An 18,999-nucleotide genomic window follows, 5' to 3' on the forward strand; every position below is an offset into this window, starting at 1 on the left:
AGCAGCAGCAGGGCTAGTGTGAGTTTCTAACCCTGCTCAAACTCCTGGCTCCTGATCATTTCAATATTAATAATAATACTAGACTTCATTGAGGGGAGCTCTGAACCCCAGGACTGGGTGCAGCAGCAGCAGCAGCAGGGCTAGTGTGAGTTTCTAAACCTGCTCAAACTCCTGGCTCCTGATCATTTCAATATTAATAATAATATTACACTTCATTGAGGGGAGCTCTGAACCCCAGGACTGGGTGCAGCAGCAGCAGCAGCAGCAGGGCTAGTGTGAGTTTGTAACCCTGCTCAAACTCCTGGCTCCTGATCATTTCAATATTAATAATAATATTAGACTTCATTGAGGGGAGCTCTGAACCCCAGGACTGGGTGCAGCAGCAGCAGCAGCAGGGCTAGTGTGAGTTTCTAAACCTGCTCAAACTCCTGGCTCCTGATCATTTCAATATTAATAATAATATTACACTTCATTGAGGGGAGCTCTGAACCCCAGGACTGGGTGCAGCAGCAGCAGCAGCAGGGCTAGTGTGAGTTTGTAACCCTGCTCAAACTCCTGGCTCCTGATCATTTCAATATTAATAATATTAGGCTTCATTGAGGGGAGCTCTGAACCCCAGGACTGGGTGCATCAGGGTTAGCAGATGCTTCTAAGCCTGGCTAAAGCCTATACAAGGGAGGGGGTAATTTGGCTGTGATTTGCCCCTGGGGGGGAATACAGACCAGGGAGGTAAATCTGTTTCAAATGATATTGTGACACACTACTGAGTGATGATGATGATGATTATGATTATGATGATGATTATTATTATTATGATTATGTTTTTTTACGGATCTCATTTAAGGAGATATGTTCTGAATTGTTTAATTGAGGTTTTAAACCTGCTTTCCTCTCTACATGATGTACTTGTGATGTAAACCCGCGTGCGGTACGTTCTCGAGTGACGTGGTTATTTCGCTCGTGTGGGAACATGCAGGAATCTACACAAACACATTAAAAATAAAGACCATGTGACCGGATATCAGGCAGCTCGAGGATCGTTTCTGTCGGTTTTTAAAAACATGTTTGCGAAACCGATTCAAACACGTGTGCAGTTTGAGTGAAGCTACACTGACCAAGTAAACCACACACACACACAGGAAGAAGATCTGCTTGGCACACATTATAAACACTTACAAAAAAAGTGTCGTGTGTCCAGCACGGTCCAGAACAAGCATTGAACCCCAAATGCAAACATACAGACAGGCCGCCGCTGGGATTGTTCAAACAAGAACATAAGAACATAAGAAAGTTTACAAACGTGAGGAGGCCCCATTCAGCCCATCTTGCTCGTTTGGTTGTTTGTAGCTTATTGATCCCAGAAACTCATCAAGCAGCTTCTTGAAGGACCCCAGGGTGTCAGCTTCAACAACATTACTGGGGAGTTGGTTCCAGAGCCTCACAATTCTCTGTGTAAAAAAGTGCCTCCTATTTTCTGTTCTGAATGCCCCTTTATCTAATCTCCACTTGTGACCCCCTGGTCCTTGTTTCTTTTTTCTGGTCAAAGAAGTCCCCAGGGTCGACATTGTCTATACCTTTTAGGATTTTGAATGCTTGAATCAGATCACCGCGTAGTCTTCTTTGTTCAAGACTGAATAGATTCAATTATTTTAGCCTGTCTGCATACGACATGCCTTTTAAACCCAGGATAATTCTGGTTGCTCTTCTTTGCGCTCTTTCTAGAGCAGCAATATTCTTTTTGTAACGAGGTGACCAGAACTGAAATAAAGGCACGACTCGTACAGATCAAATGGGGGCTCAAAAGACAGAGAAAGAGCGCCCCCTGCAGTCTGTAGCAGCTTTAAAGCAAGGAGACCGACTCCATGCGCACGCCGCTGCGGAATGCAAACGTGTCATGTGACCGGGTCAGGTGATAAGAAGGGATGCAGTGACGTAATAAACAGGGAAGTACGGTTTTTAAAGACACGTGGTGTTTTTTTTTTTTCAGAGAACAACATCAACATCAAAAGCCAGAAGTAGAAAAAGAAAAATACTTACATGCACCAGGTGACGTTAAAAAAAGTAAGTTGCATGTTTATTTCAGTTTGGTTGTTTGTGAAGCTCGGGTGTGGCAGACCCAGACTTTGTGAAATGAACACGGCATGGCCGCATCAACAAGACCGATGCAATTTCCTTTCAGCTCAGAGCTGAGACAGAAAAGCCTCTTCCTGCTGCTGTATTCCTGTGAGCCGCGGTGTTTTCAGCTCGGTCAATGCTTTCTGTACCAGCACAGGTATCTGATGCTCTCGCTATAGCGATACTTACAGTCACACCAGAGGCTTTTCAGCACCGTCCCTTATTAAATATAACCAATGAATTGGCGTTTCCGCTGGTATAGCCGGTTTCTACTAGCGCAGGCATGCGACAAAAAACGACCTGAAGTCGATATAGACGTAAGGTAATCAATATATTGTAGCGATGTGTGCTGCGTGTTGTGTTTTGTCTCACCTGAGCGCAGGTGTTGGGTTGTGTTAGAATAACTCGGACTAATCGTAGTAATTTAGATTAATCGTACGAAGAGTTTTAATTTAATGCGTTTTGATGATTTCTGTGATTTGTATAACCTGAATAATGATATTATATGTAGTTTGATGTTAACAGTGTATTAGATTTACAATGTTGAACTAACACACTGGAATGTGGCCAAGGGTCAGTAGCCCTGTTTTCAGAGAAGTGCATGAGTCAGCGAGATGAGAATAGGACACTGTCTCAAATGATAAAGATATAGAGAATATTTTGAGACAGCGACAATTCCTCTTTTCTCCCCAGTCACTTAGCTAATATTACGAAATATGGATTGTTATTCTTGTATTAGGGGAATCAACTTTTGTAGGACCTGATAGACACTCTCCCTAGCAACTAAAAATCAACCAATCAGAAAAGTCGGTAGGCAACAGTATCAAGAATACCACAAGGTTGGTTCGAGCTGACTAAGGAAGATAAGAATTACCACAAGTCATGAACTCTGTGCAAAAACTGATTATATAAGGAACTGTTTGACTTGGTGTATTCTGAGCCTTCTTAGCGATTGCTTGCAGAGTCTGTGTTACTCTGTTCAATGCTTGCTCCAGTTTGCAAACTAATAAAATGTAAACTTGCTCCAACTTGTCTCTGTCTGAATCGTTCCCTCAGCACGGGACCGGTGCCTGCAGCGCTGTATGCAGAGAATTCCACCGCAGGGTGCCGGGGAGCGTGATCGAGTCGTGACCCCGGTGCTTGTGAATGTTGTCCAGTCGTCTTGTATTTTTGTGCCTCGTTGTATTTGTGGGGTCCGATAACGTGTCTTTGTTGTGTCTGTATTGTATGTCTTTGTTGTGTCTAAAGGTTCCGTGTTTTCGCGGGGTTTGGTTTTGTGTGTAACGCGGCTGTGGGCTGTGTTGTTGTGCGCTGACTCTAAACTCAACAATATGAATTCATAGCTGTGTCAAAACCGCACGGAGATATCGGAACACCCTCCACACAGTTTATTAACTTGTGGTGACATTAAACTAAAACTAGAACAGATCGGAAGAGGGCTGTATTGTAAAAAGATCTTCACCTAGTTTTAAAAAGAACTCGATACAGTCTGAAAACTTAATGAATAACTAAACTAATATCTACATAAACATGTTATAAAGGCATCGTCGGCTCTCGTGTATCTTGCTTTTTAAACGCACACATATTCACTGTGAATGTGTTTTATTGTCAGACTTTATCGTTTAAAACGCGTTCGGTCTGAAAAGCGGCCGTTATATTTGAATTGTAGGCGAGCTCGAGCGGCAGCGCGAGCCTCCTGGATCAGAGAAGCCGCGCAGCTCGAGCTGAGAGGCGGGGCTTCGGCAGCTCACTCGCACGCCGTGCGTGAGGAGAGAGGACGACAGAAAGAGGCGCGCAAAGACATTTATTATTTATATGAGAGATAAAAATGAGATTGGAGACTGCCAGTGCTTCAGAAATGTTTTCTTGACTAGTTTTGATCCTGTACAGACCTGCGTAGCGGCTTTATTTTCTATTTTTATTTTGTCTTGTGGATACTCTGTAGCTCGACGCTGCGTCCTTTGAAAGCCTCTTCCCAGCCAGAGACGCCAACTTCAACTCGACAACTTTCATCCTTCATTCTTCAAACCGGACTCTACAGGTTAGACATATTCAATCTATGCTATTGCATATTGTATTATAAACGTAAATGTTAGAACATGTTGCACAAAAGAAATCCACAATGAATAATATATGGAATGGATACACTGTGTAAACCTACTCAACAGATAAAATCCTCTGGTATTACAAACTTACTATAAGAAATTATATGTCCCTTCAATATTATGATTATTATTTGCTTATTTAGCAGACGCCTTTATCCAAGGCGACTTACAGAGACTAGGGTGTGTGAACTATGCATCAGCTGCAGAGTCACTTACAACTACGTCTCACCCGAAAGACGGAGCACAAGGAGGTTAAGTGACTTGCTCAGGGTCACACAGTGAGTCAGTGGCTGAGGTGAGATTTGAACCGGGAACCTCCTGGTTACAAGCCCTTTTCTTTAACCACTGGACCACACAACCTCCAATAGTAAAGCCTGTGGTGGGAAAATTATTCTTTGCTTTCTGTTTATTCTCTTATGTCTGAGGTGCCAATACGATAAGTAGAAAAAGAGTTATCAAGTAAAAGGTGTTTTGCTTTTATAAGTATTAAAAATTTTATATAGAAATAAAATGTAAAGATGTGTTTGTGGTTTCAGCAGACGAGACTTGTGGGAGCTCGCATATTCAGCTGATGTCGCGTCAGCCATGTAAGGACCAATCAGTATGTTTGTAAAGGACCAACTTCCCATAGCAACTGACTCAACAAATCAGTAACCAGTAGAAGAAGTTAGTAAACAAAACTCTAGATAAACCACAAGTCTAGTCTGGCTGCCTGCAGGTGTTGAAGCAGGATGCCTGCATGCGTTTAACTAGCTGATATATGACAAAAGTCACCTACGCTCAGAACAACTGCCTTTATAAGGGGAAGATCGAAATAGAAGATTAGAGCTTCTTTGCGATTCCTTGCAGAGCCTGTGTTGCTCTGTTGAAACTCCAGTCTGCAGACTTAATAAAAGCTTTTGTTTTACTACACTTTGTCTGTAAGGCCTGAGTCTCTGTTATAGGGTCTGGAAACGAAACTTCCACCACAAGTGTTAGAACATGTTGCACAAAAGAAATCCACAATGAATAATATATGGAATGGATACACTGTGTAAACCTACTCAACAGATAAAATCCTCTGGTATTGCAAACTTACTATAAGAAATGATATGTCCCTTCAATAGTAAAGCCACTCTTGCTATTCAGGCCAGATTTCGTCGCCCTCTAGAATCGCCTTTAGTAGCACTGTATTTAAATAAATAAATGCTTTTCTTTTCCAGCAGCTGCTAAACAGACTCCCGTGTGCTGCCATGGACAGTGTGAAGATGGAGTCTGTCCAGATTAAAGAGGAGTTCCATGAACTTGAACTTGTCCCCATTAGAGTGGAGTTCTCTGGGCTGGCTTCCCTCCCCATTAAACAGGAGCTCTGTGAGATGCAATGTGACAGCAGCCAGCCAGAGGTCTCTGAGATTAAAGCAGAGCACAATGAATTGGAGATCCCCCAGACAGAAGAACCCCTTCCTGTGAAACAAGAAGAGGTGCTGGAAACTGTCCTTATTAAACAGGAGCCCCCTGAAGTAGAGTTTGACCACATGGAACCAGGGAAGGAAGAATCTGAGGACTTCAAACCAAACATCCCTGAGCTGGAGCCTGTACGCCTGCGGGAGTGTAGCGTGGTGCTGGAGAGAATCTGCGTGAGAGAGCAAGGCGCTGGAGAGGAAGGCTCTCCCAACAGCACGCAAGGAGGTGGAAAGGAAGACGGGCGCTCCCATTCAGAATGCAGTCTAGCAGGTGAGTGACTCCCAGTAGCTGTGACATTGTCATTCTAGATTGCGTGAGATCCACAGTGTGCTTGAGAGGGAGGGAGGGAGCATGTAGGTTACGTTACTATCGGTTTGTTTGTAATTGCAATGTGTGTTAGAGGAAATAGACCTGAAACATTACAGGAGAACTTTGAAGGCAGATTTTGATCCCAAGGCTCGGTTTCATCAGCATCAGTCTTTACTGACTCTGCTTTTACACATAAAGTAAAGGCTTTCAGTTAACTTTGTGTTTTTAAGCTGGTGTAACCCAGTGCAAGCCTCACAGCTGAAATTCACATGCTGGAGTCCACTGCACCACCCAGCCACATGCCCGAAGCCTACAAGCAGTCCCTCTTACGTTCTTTACTGTTAATATTTTACAGGTTCCAGTCCAGCAGCTAAAGCGAGGGCGGGCGATGGAGAATATCCTGACTGTGGGAAAGGTTTGACCCAGTTAAGGACTTTTAAAACACACCAGAGAACTCACACAGGAAAGAAACTATATCGCTGCTTTGACTGTGGGAAGAGTTTCAGTCAGTCAGGGCACCTGAAAACACACCAACGAACTCACACAGGAGAGAAACCGTATCGCTGCTCTCACTGTGGGAAGAGTTTCAGTAGGGTAGACTACCTTGTTACACACCAGCGAACTCACACAGGAGAGAAACCGTATCGCTGCTCTGACTGTGGGAAGAGTTTCAGTCTGTCAGGCAACCTTGTTTCACACCAGCGAACTCACACAGGAGAGAAACCGTATCGCTGCTCTGACTGTGGGAAAAGTTTCAGTCACTCAATATCCCTGAAAACACACCAGCAAACTCACACAGGAGAAAAACCGTATCGCTGCTCTGACTGTGGGAATATGTTCAGTTACTCGGTATCCCTGAAAGTACACCAGCGAACTCACACAGGAGAGAAACCGTATCGCTGCTCTGACTGTGGGAAGAGTTTCAGTCAGTCAGGGCACCTGAAAAGACACCAGCGAACTCACACAGGAGAGAAACCGTATCCCTGCTCTGACTGTGGGCAGAGGTTCAGTCAGTCAGGAGACCTGAAAACACACCAGCGAACTCACACAGGAGAGAAACCATATCGCTGCTCTGACTGTGGGCAGAGGTTCAGTCAGTTAGGCAACCTTGAAACACACCAGCGAACTCACACAGGAGAGAAACTGTATCGCTGCTCTGACTGTGGGCAGAGGTTCAGTTACTCAGTATCCCTGAAAGCACACCAGCAAACTCACACAGGAGAGAAACCGTATCGCTGCTCTGACTGTGGGAAGAGTTTCAGTCAGTCTTTCAACCTTGTTTTACACCAGCGAACTCACACAGGAGAGAGACCGTATCGCTGCTCTGACTGTGGGAAGAGTTTCAGTCAGTCCAGCAACCTTGTTTTACACCAGCGAACTCACACAGGAGAGAGACCGTATCGCTGCTCTGACTGTGGCAAGAGGTTCAGTCACTCAGGATCCCTGAAAGCACACCAGCAAACTCACACAGGAGAGAAACCGTATCGCTGCTCTGACTCTGGGAAGAGTTTCAGTCACTCAGTATCCCTAAAAGCATAAAAGGTGAACTCACACAGGAGAGAAACCGTATCGCTGCTCTGACTCTGGGAAGAGTTTCAGTCACTCAGTATCCCTAAAAGCATAAAAGGTGAACTCACACAGGAGAGAAACCGTATCGCTGCTCTGACTGTGGGAAGAGTTTCAGTTTCTCACACAGCCTTGTTTCACACCAGCGAACTCACACTGGAGAGAAACCGTATTGCTGCTCTGACTGTGGGAAGAGCTTCAGTCAGTCAGGACACCTTGTTTTACACCAGCGAATTCACAGAGGAGAGAAAACTTAATGACTGTGTTCAATGGGACTTTTCACTCATGAGGAAAGCAGAATGAACCTTGCATTATGCATCCCTGTATATGCTGTAAATTGCAAGGCTTTGAAAGGTACATTATATATCTAGCACAGTAGTGATTAAAGAAGGTCCAGAGTCTCTATGAAAAGTACAGGGGCCCCTGGGGGCTGTATTACTACTAAGGAGCCCCAGGGGCTGTATTAACACTAGGGGGCCCCGGGGGCTGTATTACCACTAGGGGTCCCCGGGGCTGCATTAATGTACTATATGTTCAACCCGTCAACGTTCCTGATAAAGATGTGTTCAGGCTTCCCTGCGTAACCCAAAATAGCTTGGGTACAGAAAGTCAAATTGTGTGATCCGAGTCCTAATGAGACGGTGCAATTAAACCTGCTGTGTGCTGATTGCACGATTTGATTAATATAAAGCAGGATCCTAAACCATGCTGAAGAAAGACTGGAATACTGCGCCGCTCTGTATCAGCAGGATTTGCAAGCAATCTGCATTGCAATCCTGTTCTGCGTTGCTTGCTGTTCTCCCAGTGTTGTAAAGTATTGGTATTAAACTCTTGTATTGAGTGTATCATTCTGCAGGAACACGCTCCAGAAACTCACGCTAGGGAGCCACATGACAAAGGGAAAGCACACTTTCATTCACTGAGGTATTGTAGGAAAACAGCATCAAGTCCATTTCAGTAACACTCCGAGGGCAGCCAGGGGCTCCTTTTATTATTTTCTTTCTTTCTGCAGTATTATTAATGCAAATTAATGTGAATACAAGCTGCTGATCAGCTGATATCTCCTAACCTTTTCTGTATTAAAAAAATAAATAACTAAAAATTTAAAAAGCAGATTTATTTTAAGTATGTTATTAAATAAATAGATTTGTATTAGTTTTGTGTGTGTTGTCAGAAGAAATAGTTTTAGGAGAAGGAATTTAATCCCGTATTCAGGACATGCAATAATACTAGACTTCATTGAGGGGAGCTCTGAACCCCAGGACTGGGTGCAGCAGCAGCAGCAGCAGGGCTAGTGTGAGTTTGTAACCCTGCTCAAACTCCTGGCTCCTGATCATTTCAATATTAATAATATTAGGCTTCATTGAGGGGAGCTCTGAACCCCAGGACTGGGTGCAGCAGCAGGGCTAGTGTGAGTTTCTAACCCTGCTCAAACTCCTGGCTCCTGATCATTTCAATATTAATAATAATATTAGATTTCATTGAGGGGAGCTCTGAACCCCAGGACTGGGTGCATCAGGGTTAGCAGATGCTTCTAAGCCTGGCTAAAGCCTATACAAGGGAGGGGGTAATTTGGCTGTGATTTGCCCCTGGGGGGGAATACAGACCAGGGAGGTAAATCTGTTTCAAATGATATTGTGACACACTACTGAGTGATGATGATGATGATTATGATTATGTTTTTTTTTACGGTTCTCATTTAAGGAGATATGTGCTGAATTGTTTAATTGAGGTTTTAAACCTGCTTTCTTCTCTACATGATGTACTTGTGATATGAACCCGCGTGCGGTACGTTCTCGAGTGACGTGGTTATTTCGCTCGTGTGGGAACATGCAGGAATCTACACAAACACATTAAAAATAAAGTCCATGTGACCGGATATCAGGCAGCATGTTTGCGAAACCGATTCAAACACGTGTGCAGTTTGAGTGGAGCTACACTGACAAAGACACTCGAGTCGATCAGCTGATCGAAAAAGTAAACAAACAAAAACTATACTAGACACACAGGAAGAGGATCTGCTTGGCACGCATTATAAACACTTACAAAAAAAGTGTCGTGTGTCCAGCACGGTCGAGAACAAGCATTGAACTCCAAATGCAAACATACAGACAGGCCGCCGCTGGGATTGTTCAAACAAGAACATAAGAGAATAAGAAAGTTTACAAGCGAGAGGAGGCCCCATTCAGCCCATCTTGCTCGCTTGGTTGTTAGTAGCTTATTGATCCCAGAATCTCATCAAGCAGTTTCTTGAAGGATCCCAGGGTGTCAGCTTCAGCAACATTACTGGGGAGTTGGTTCCAGAGCCTCACAATTCTCTGTGTAAAAAAGTGCCTCCTATTTTCTGTTCTGAATGCCCCTTTATCTAATCTCCACTTGTGACCCCCTGGTCCTTGTTTCTTTTTTCAAGTCAAAGAAGTCCTCTGGGTTGACATTGTCTGTACGTTTTAGGATTTTGAATGCTTGAATCAGATCACCGCGTAGTCTTCTTTGTTCAAGACTGAATAGATTCCGTTCTTTTAGCCTGTCTGCATACGACATGCCTTTTAAACCCGGGATAATTCTGGTCTCTCTTCTTTGCACTCTTTCTAGAGCAGCAATATTCTTTTTGTAACGAGGTGACCAGAACTGAAATAAAGGCACGACTCCAACAGATCAAATGGGGGCTCAAAAGACAGAGAAAGAGCGCCCCCTGCCGTCTGTAGCAGCTTTAAAGCAAGGAGACCGACTCCATGCGCACGCCGCTGCGGAATGCAAACGTGTCATGTGACCGCGGGTCAGGTGATAAGAAGGGATGCAGTGACGTAATAAACAGGGACGTGCGGTTTTTAAAGACACGTGGTCTTTTTTTTTTTTTTTTCAAAGAGAACAACATCAACATCAAAAGCCAGAAGTAGAAAAAGAAAAATACTTACATGCACCAGGTGACGTTAAAAAAGTAAGTTGCATGTTTATTTCAGTTTGGTTGTTTGTGAAGCTCGGGTGTGGCAGACCCAGACTTTGTGAAATGAACACGGCATGGCCGCATCAACAAGACCGATGCAATTTCCTTTCAGCTCAGACCTGAGACAGAAAAGCCTCTTCCTGCTGCTGTATTACTGTGAGCCGCGGTGTTTTCAGCTCGGTCAATGCTTTCTGTACCAGCACAGGTATCTGATGCTCTCGCTATAGCGATACTTGCAGTCACGCCATAGGCTTTTCAGCACCATCCCTTATTAAATATAACCAATGAATTGGCGTTTCCGCTGGTATAGCCGGTTTGTACTAGCGCAGGCATGCGACAAAAAACGACCTGAAGTCGATATAGACGTAAGGTAATCAATATATTGTAGCGATGTGTCCTGCGTGTTGTGTTTTGTCTCACCTGAGCGCAGGTGTGGAGGTGCAGGGGAGCGTGATCGAGTCGTGACCCCGGTGCTTGTGAATGTTGTCCAGTCGTCTTGTATTTTTGTGCCTCGTTGTATTTGTGGGGTCCGATAACGTGTCTTTGTTGTGTCTGTATTGTATGTCTTTGTTGTGTCTAAAGGTTTCGTGTTTTCGCGGGGTTTGGTTTTGTGTGTAACGCGGTTGTGGGCTGTGTTGTTGTTGTGCGCTGACTCTAAACTCAACAATATGAATTCACAGCTGTCCCAAAACCGCACGGAGATATCGGAACACCCTCCACACAGTTTATTAACTTGTGGTGACATTAAAATAAAACTAGAACAGATCGGAAGAGGGCTGTATTGTAAAAAAAGATCTTAACCTAATTTTAAAAAGAACTCGATACAGTCTGAAAACTTAATGAATAACTAAACTAATCTCTACATAAACATGTTGTTAAGACATCGTCGGCTCTCGTGTATCTTGCTTTTTAAACGCACACATATTCACTGTGAATGTGTTTTATTGTCAGACTTTATCGTTTAAAACGCGTTCGGTCTGAAAAGCGGCCGTTATATTTGAATTGTAGGCGAGCTCGAGCGGCAGCGCGAGCCTCCTGGATCAGAGAAGCCGCGCAGCTCGAGCTGAGAGGCGGGGCTTCGGCAGCTCACTCGCACGCCGTGCGTGAGGAGAGAGGACGACAGAAAGAGGCGCGCAAAGACATTTATTATTTATATGAGAGATAAAAATGAGATTGGAGACTGCCAGTGCTTCAGAAATGTTTTCTTGACTCGTTTTGATCCTGTACAGACCTGTGTAGCGGCTTTGTTTTCTATTTTTATTTTGTCTTGTGGATACTCTGTAGCTCGACGCTGCACCCTTTGAAAGCCTCTTCCCAGCCAGAGACGCCAACTTCAACTCGACAACTTTCATCCTTCATTCTTCAAACCGGACTCTACAGGTTAGACAGATTCAATCTGTGCTATTACATATTGTATTATAAACGTAAATGTTAGAACATGTTGCACAAAAGAAATCCACAATGAATAATATATGGAATGGATACACTGTGTAAACCTACTCAACAGATAAAATCCTCTGGTATTGCAAACTTACTATAAGAAATGATATGTCCCTTCAATAGTAAAGCCACTCTTGCTATTCAGGCCAGATTTCGTCGCCCTCTAGAATCGCCTTTAGTAGCACTGTATTTAAATAAATAAATGCTTTTCTTTTCCAGCAGCTGCTAAACAGAATCCCGTGTGCTGCCATGGACAGTGTGAAGATGGAGTCTGTCCAGATTAAAGAGGAGTTCCCTGAACTTGAACTTGTCCCCATTAGAGTGGAGTTCTTTGGGCTGGCTTCCCTCCCCATTAAACAGGAGCTCTGTGAGATGCAATGTGACAGCAGCCAGCCAGAGGTCTCTGAGATTAAAGCAGAGCACAATGAATTGGAGATCCCCCAGACAGAAGAACCCCTTCCTGTGAAACAAGAAGAGGTGCTGGAAACTGTCCTTATTAAACGGGAGCCTCCTGAAGTAGAGTTTGACCACATGGAACCAGGGAAGGAAGAATCCGAGGACTTCAAACCAAACATCCCTGAGCTGGAGCCTGTACGCCTGCGGGAGTGTAGCGTGGTGCTGGAGAGAATCTGCGTGAGAGAGCAAGGCACTGGAGAGGAAGGCTCTCCCAACAGCATGCAAGGAGGTGGAAAGGAAGACGGGCGCTCCCATTCAGAATGCAGTCTAGCAGGTGAGTGACTCCCAGTAGCTGTGACATTGTCATTCTAGATTGCGTGATATCCACAGTGTGCTTGAGAGGGAGGGAGGGAGCATGTAGGTTACGTTACTATCGGTTTGTTTGTAATTGCAACATGTGTTGGAGGAAATAGACCTGAAACATTACAGGAGAACTTTGAAGGCAGATTTTGATCCCAGGACTCGGTTTCACCAGCATCAGTCTTTACTGACTCTGCTTTTACACATAAAGTAAAGGCTTTCAGTTTAACTTTGTGTTTTTAAGCTGGTGTAACCCAGTGCAAGCCTCACAGCTGAAATTCACATGCTTGAGTCCACTCCACCACCCAGCCACATGCCCGAAGCCTACAAGCAGTCCCTCTTACTTTCTTTACTGTTCATATTTTCCAGGTTTCAGTCCAGCAGCTAAAGCGAGGGCGGGCGCTGGAGAATATCCTGACTGTGGGAAAGGTTTCACCCAGTTAAGAACTTTTAAAACACACCAGAGAACTCGCACAGGAAAGAAACCGTATCGCTGCTCTGACTGTGGGAAGAGTTTCAGTCAGTCAGGCAACCTTGAAACACACCAGCGAACTCACACAGGAGAGAAACCGTATCGCTGCTCTGACTGTGGGAAGAGTTTCAGTAGGGTAGACCACCTTGTTTTACACCAGCGAACTCACACAGGAGAGAAACCGCATCGCTGCTCTCACTGTGGGAAGAGTTTCAGTAGGGTAGGCTACCTTGTTTCACACCAGCGAACTCACACAGGAGAGAAACCGTATCGCTGCTCTGACTGTGGGAAGCGTTTCAGTCGGTCAGACAGCCTTGTTTCACACCAGCGAATTCATACAGGAGAGAAACCTTATCGCTGCTCTGACTGTGGGAAGAGTTTCACTCAGTTAGGACACCTTTTTTCACACCAGCGAACTCACACAGGAGAGAAACCGCATCGCTGCTCTGACTGTGGGAAGAGTTTCAGTAGGGTAGACCAGCTTGTTTTACACCAGCGAACTCACACAGGAGAGAAACCGTATCGCTGCTCTGACTGTGGGAAGAGGTTCAGTCGGTCAGACAACCTTGTTACACACCAGCGAACTCACACAGGAGAGAAACCGTATCGCTGCTCTGACTGTGGGAAGAGGTTCATTCAGTCAGGCAACCTTGAAGCACACCAGCGAACTCACACAGGAGCGAAACCGTATCGCTGCTCTGACTGTGGGAAGTGTTTCAGTCAGTCCTGCAGCCTTGTTTCACACCAGCGAACTCATACAGGAGAGAAACTGCATCGGTGCTCTGACTGTGGGAAGAGTTTCAGTAGGGTAGACAACCTTGTTTCACACCAGCGAACTCACACAGGAAAGAAACCGTATCGCTGCTCTGACTGTGGGAAGAGGTTCAGTCAGTCAGGAGACCTGAAAACCCACCAGCGAACTCGCACAGGACAGAAACTGTATCGCTGCTCTGACTGTGGTTAGAGTTTCTGTTTTAAACAAGGCCTTCAAAAACACCAGCTGACTTTTCACTCATGAGGGAAAAAAACCGTTAACCTTGCATTATGAATCCCTGTGCAATTACTGTTCTGTGCATCACTCTTAAGAGCATGCATTTTAAATGGTCAAAATGCTCTTCAGCTCTCTTGCACTGTGATTGTGTCAGAAAGTGGGCGGAGACGCGGACACGAGAAAGGCTTCTCTGCTGTCAGTTTAACTCTGGCTGTCAATGCAGTCAGTGCCTGGGAGCGGGAATATGCAGAAAGGAAACTATTCTGCACCTCATCTGATGGACGAGTCAGGAGACATCGATAACTCAGTGTGGGGAATGAGTTTCAGGGTTTAGCATTTAAACTGCATAGACTTGAAAATAAATGAATTGATGAGAACGAGTATCCTGACCCCGGACTGTAAGTGTGTGTGTCTCTGTGTGTGTGTGTGTGTGTGTGTGTGTGTGAGACTGTAAGTGTGTGTGTCTCTGTGTGTGAGAGTGTGTCTCAGTGTGTGAGACTGTAAGTGTGTGTGTCTCTGTGTGTGAGAGTGTGTCTCTGTGTGAGAATGTAAGTGTGTGTCTCTGTGTGTGAGAGTGTGTCTCAGTGTGTGAGAATGTAAGTGTGTGTGTCTGTGTGTGAGAGTGTGTCTCAGTGTGTGAGAATGTAAGTGTGTGTGTCTGTGTGTGAGAGTGTGTCTCAGTGTGTGAGAATGTAAGTGTGTGTGTGTGTGTCTGTGTCTCTGTGTGTGAGAATGTAAGTGTGTGTGTGTCTCTGTGTGTGTGTGAGAGTGTGTCTCAGTGTGTGAGAATGTAAGTGTGTGTTTCTCTCTCTCTCTGAGTGTGTGGTGTGGTGGTGGGGGGATCTATATATTTTTCAGAGGATTTATTTACTTTTTAATATAGATAAATAAATACCAGTGCTAAAGATGCTTTGACACAAAACCTTTTTTTTTTTTTTTTCAGTCCTGAGGAAATGCTACTGTGTTGTTACTGAAACTCGATTTTGAGTCCTGTGTTTATTTTGTATTTCTGTTCAGCATTAATGCTGATTAGTGTGTGGTTTGAACATATTTAGTTTATGTGAAGGGACCAGCAAAAAGCATTCATTTTCTGAGGAGTGTACGGCACGGCTTACTGCCAGTACTGCATTCATATCTGCTGCTCCCACACCCGTCACTCAGCACACTGTGTGTATTCATAAACAAAGGGCAGCTTTATTTTTCTATCCTGTTCAGAGTTTTACAGAGGGGGGAGTTTAGTTTGATTTATCCACTGCTGCCAATTTTCTCTGAGCCGTTTCTGCATAGAATTCCTCCTGCTATCAATTATAAGATAGCGCCCAAACCAGGCCAATATATTAACAAGGGAACCGAGTACTTTATACAAGATGACGGATCTGCTTACCCTTCAACGAACTGAAACTAGATGTGTGAATACGGGTGAGTCTGTGGTTTCATACGCAGTGCTGTGTGAGATTATTACGCTCAGACCGGGACCTTGTTAAAAAGCTGTGTTCTGAGGAAATGTGCGTGATCCGAGTCCTAATGAGACGGTGCAATTAAACCTGCTGTGTGCTGACTGCACGATTTGATTAATATAAAGCAGGATCCTAAACCATGCTGAAGAAAGACTGGAATGCTGCGCCGCTCTGTACCAGCAGGATTTGCAAGCAATCTGCATTGCAATCCCGTTCTGCGTTGCTTGCTGTTCTCTCAGTGTTGTAAAGTATTCGTATTAAACTCTTGTATTGAGTGTATCATTCTGCAGGAACACGCTCCAGAAACTCACGCTAGGGAGCCACATGACAGAGGGAAAGCACACTTTCATTCACTGAGGTATTGTAGGAAAACAGCATCAAGTCCATTTCAGTAACGCTCCGAGGGCAGCCAGGGGCTCCTTTTATTCTTTTCTTTCTTTCTGCAGTATTATTAATGCAAATTAATGTGAATACAAGCTGCTGATCAGCTGATATCTCCTAACCTTTTCTGTATCAAAAAAATAAATAACTAAAAATTTAAAAAGCAGATTTATTTTAAGTATGTTATTAAATAAATAGATTTCTATTAGTTTTGTGTGTGTTGTCAGAAGAAATCGTTTTAGGAGAAGGAATTTAATCACATATTCAGGACATGCAATAATAACAGACTTCATTGAGGGGAGCTCTGAACCCCAGGACTGGGTGCAGCAGCAGCAGCAGGGCTAGTGTGAGTTTGTAACCCTGCTCAAACTCCTGGCTCCTGATCATTTCAATATTAATAATAATACTAGACTTCATTGAGGGGAGCTCTGAACCCCAGGACTGGGTGCAGCAGCAGCAGCAGGGCTAGTGTGAGTTTGTAACTCTGCTCAAACTCCTGGCTCCTGATCATTTCAATATTAATAATAATACTAGACTTCATTGAGGGGAGCTCTGAACCCCAGGACTGGGTGCAGCAGCAGCAGGGCTAGTGTGAGCTTCTAACCCTGCTCAAACTCCTGGCTCCTGATCATTTCAATACTAATAATAATACTAGACTTCATTGAGGGGAGCTCTGAACCCCAGGACTGGGTGCAGCAGCAGCAGCAGGGCTAGTGTGAGTTTGTAACCCTGCTCAAACTCCTGGCTCCTGATCATTTCAATATTAATAATAATACTAGACTTCATTGAGGGGAGCTCTGAACCCCAGGACTGGGTGCAGCAGCAGCAGGGCTAGTGTGAGTTTGTAACCCTGCTCAAACTCCTGGCTCCTGATCATTTCAATAATAATAATAATAATAATAATAATAATAATAATAGACTTCATTGAGGGGAGCTCTGAACCCTTAAAATTCGCCTACTCGGATATCCAATGGCGGGGAAAGGGTGCAAATCATAATTTTGAAAAACTACAAATCCCATCGGCCATCTGGGCACGTAGCTGCTGACGTCGATGACAATTAACGGAACGACCAAAAAAAAAAAAAAATGGAGTCTGAGCGCTGGTGTTGCTGCGGCGGTCCGTCCGCTTTATAAGTTGAAGGCCGAAAAAAAAAAAGTATTTAAAAACAATAATAAAAAAAATAATACCGTTCGTTAAACAGCGCCGTAAAGAAAGGGTGCGTTTGAAACAACAACACGGAAAACAAAGGCGCGGCCGCAACAAAACTCATGTACTCGTTTCAAATGGAAAAAGACCGTTTTCTTCAGAGCGCAGTGAGTAACACGGGTTCTGTTTTGATTTTTTATGTACAACACAAAAAAAATATATATATATATATATATATATATCACGCAAATAAAAGCGTCGATTGCATGCTTAAAAAAACCCCCAGGCCGTTTGGAAGAGAACGATAAGCAAGCCGCTGCCGTCGTGAACTTCAAATACATTTTGGAGAGGGGAGGGCATTTCGTTTTGCGGAGTGAACTTTTCGGTTTTCTTTTTAAACGCAGTAAAGGCGTCGTGTTTATTTATATACACCGAGCTCTGTAACCCTTTACTGCCCGGCGGCTCACTCGAGCCACTGGAACCAGTATACAAAATCTACTGGCTCCAGTTATTATTATTTTCATTGAGGGGGAGAGAAACTCAAAGTAAAGACAGCTGCCGCTAGTTTAATATTTTCAGCGTTATATATAGCATATATATATAATTAGCCCAACGTTTCGATATGTTGTACATATCTTTCTCAAGGGAGCCTATATATATATATATATATATATATATATATATAATGTACATGGTTATAAGTTTGGAGCTAGGGAAATGGATATTAAGTCCTGATGAAATGTCCACAGGGCAAGGTGTTTATGTTAATCCTGTGTTAAAAACAACGGGCTGTCAAATAGCAGTGTGATCCAGTCCTGGTTTCACTGGGAGTTTGATAATAAGACACACCTGAGCTTGTTGGCTAGACACACTGGGGGGGGCTGATCAAGCTGGTAGTAAAACCTGGACCTGATCACACTGCTGTGCAATAGCAGTCTGATTTCCTTCCCTGCTGATCTCTGTATTGACACACTCGTAGAAATTCACTGGGAGGGAAATAAGACTCCCGTTGCACAGGAGTGTGATCCAGTCCAGGTTTTACTACCATCTTGATCAGCCCCAGTGTGTCTATCTAACAAGCTCAGGTGTGTCTTATTATTAAGCTCCTAGTGAAATCCAGGAACGGATCGCTCCGCTGTGCAGCGGGAGTCTCATTGCCCTCCCTGTTTGTTCTTCCTGTCTCTCAGAGAGGGCCCTGCTCCTGGTTCGAGATGCACCAGTTCATCGGTGACCTCATGGCTTCCAGTTCAAACCCTGCGCCGGGAGGGAAGGAGGCGTCCCAGCAGCAGCAGCAGCAGCAGCAGCAGCAGCAGCAGGAGGCTGTGAGGACCATGTGGGAGAACGCAGCCGGACTGGGCTTCAAACCTGTGCCTGCCTCCGCCGCCACCACCACCACCAGCACCACCCCCCCCACCACTGCCGCCAAACCAGCCTTCAGCGGGGAGGGGGGCCCCCAGCCCGGGCTCCTGGCCTTCAAACCCCACCCCCCGGGCCCCAAGCCAGTCTACACCATGGTGGGCTTACTGGAGCCACTGGCACAGCTGGGATCTGCAGAGCAAAGCAGGGCGACCCCCTCCACAGCCAGCAGCAGCAGCAGCAGCAGCAACCCCTGTGAGTCCAGCCTCCACTCTCAGGGTTTGAGAGCCCGGCCTTCGTCTTGTTATTATTGTAAAAAAAAAAAATGTGATGTAACAGTTGTAAGTCGCCCTGGATAAGGGCGTCTGCTAAGAAATAAATGATTTATTTATTTATTTGGCAGGTGTCTGTTTTATCCAAGGTGACTTACTGCTGTGCAGTAGGACGTACTTTCTAATTTCAACAACAGTAACAATGTCTCCTCCCTCCTCCCCTCTCCTCTCTCCACTTTCTCCTC

General features: G+C 44.7%; 1 protein-coding gene and 1 pseudogene across 1 annotated transcript in view; both read left to right on the forward strand.

Annotated features, from left to right (window-relative positions):
• The first annotated feature begins 1,681 nt into the window (after positions 1–1,681).
• Positions 1,682–18,999, forward strand: part of LOC117433830 (zinc finger protein 629-like) — an 18,669-nt gene continuing 1,351 nt past the window's right edge. Inside the window, exons 1-5 of the mRNA XM_059019738.1 lie at positions 1,682–2,061; positions 11,767–11,862; positions 12,142–12,652; positions 13,048–14,108; positions 18,314–18,737. Of these exons, the coding sequence (XP_058875721.1) occupies positions 2,038–2,061; positions 11,767–11,862; positions 12,142–12,652; positions 13,048–14,108; positions 18,314–18,737 (2,116 nt within the window). The 5' untranslated portion in view covers positions 1,682–2,037. The remainder of the gene's footprint in view (positions 2,062–11,766; positions 11,863–12,141; positions 12,653–13,047; positions 14,109–18,313; positions 18,738–18,999) is intronic.
• LOC131728751 (zinc finger protein ZFP2-like) lies at positions 2,068–7,752 on the forward strand (annotated as a pseudogene).

Source organism: Acipenser ruthenus, unplaced genomic scaffold, assembly GCF_902713425.1.
Source record: "Acipenser ruthenus unplaced genomic scaffold, fAciRut3.2 maternal haplotype, whole genome shotgun sequence".
Classification (NCBI taxonomy): domain Eukaryota; kingdom Metazoa; phylum Chordata; class Actinopteri; order Acipenseriformes; family Acipenseridae; genus Acipenser; species Acipenser ruthenus.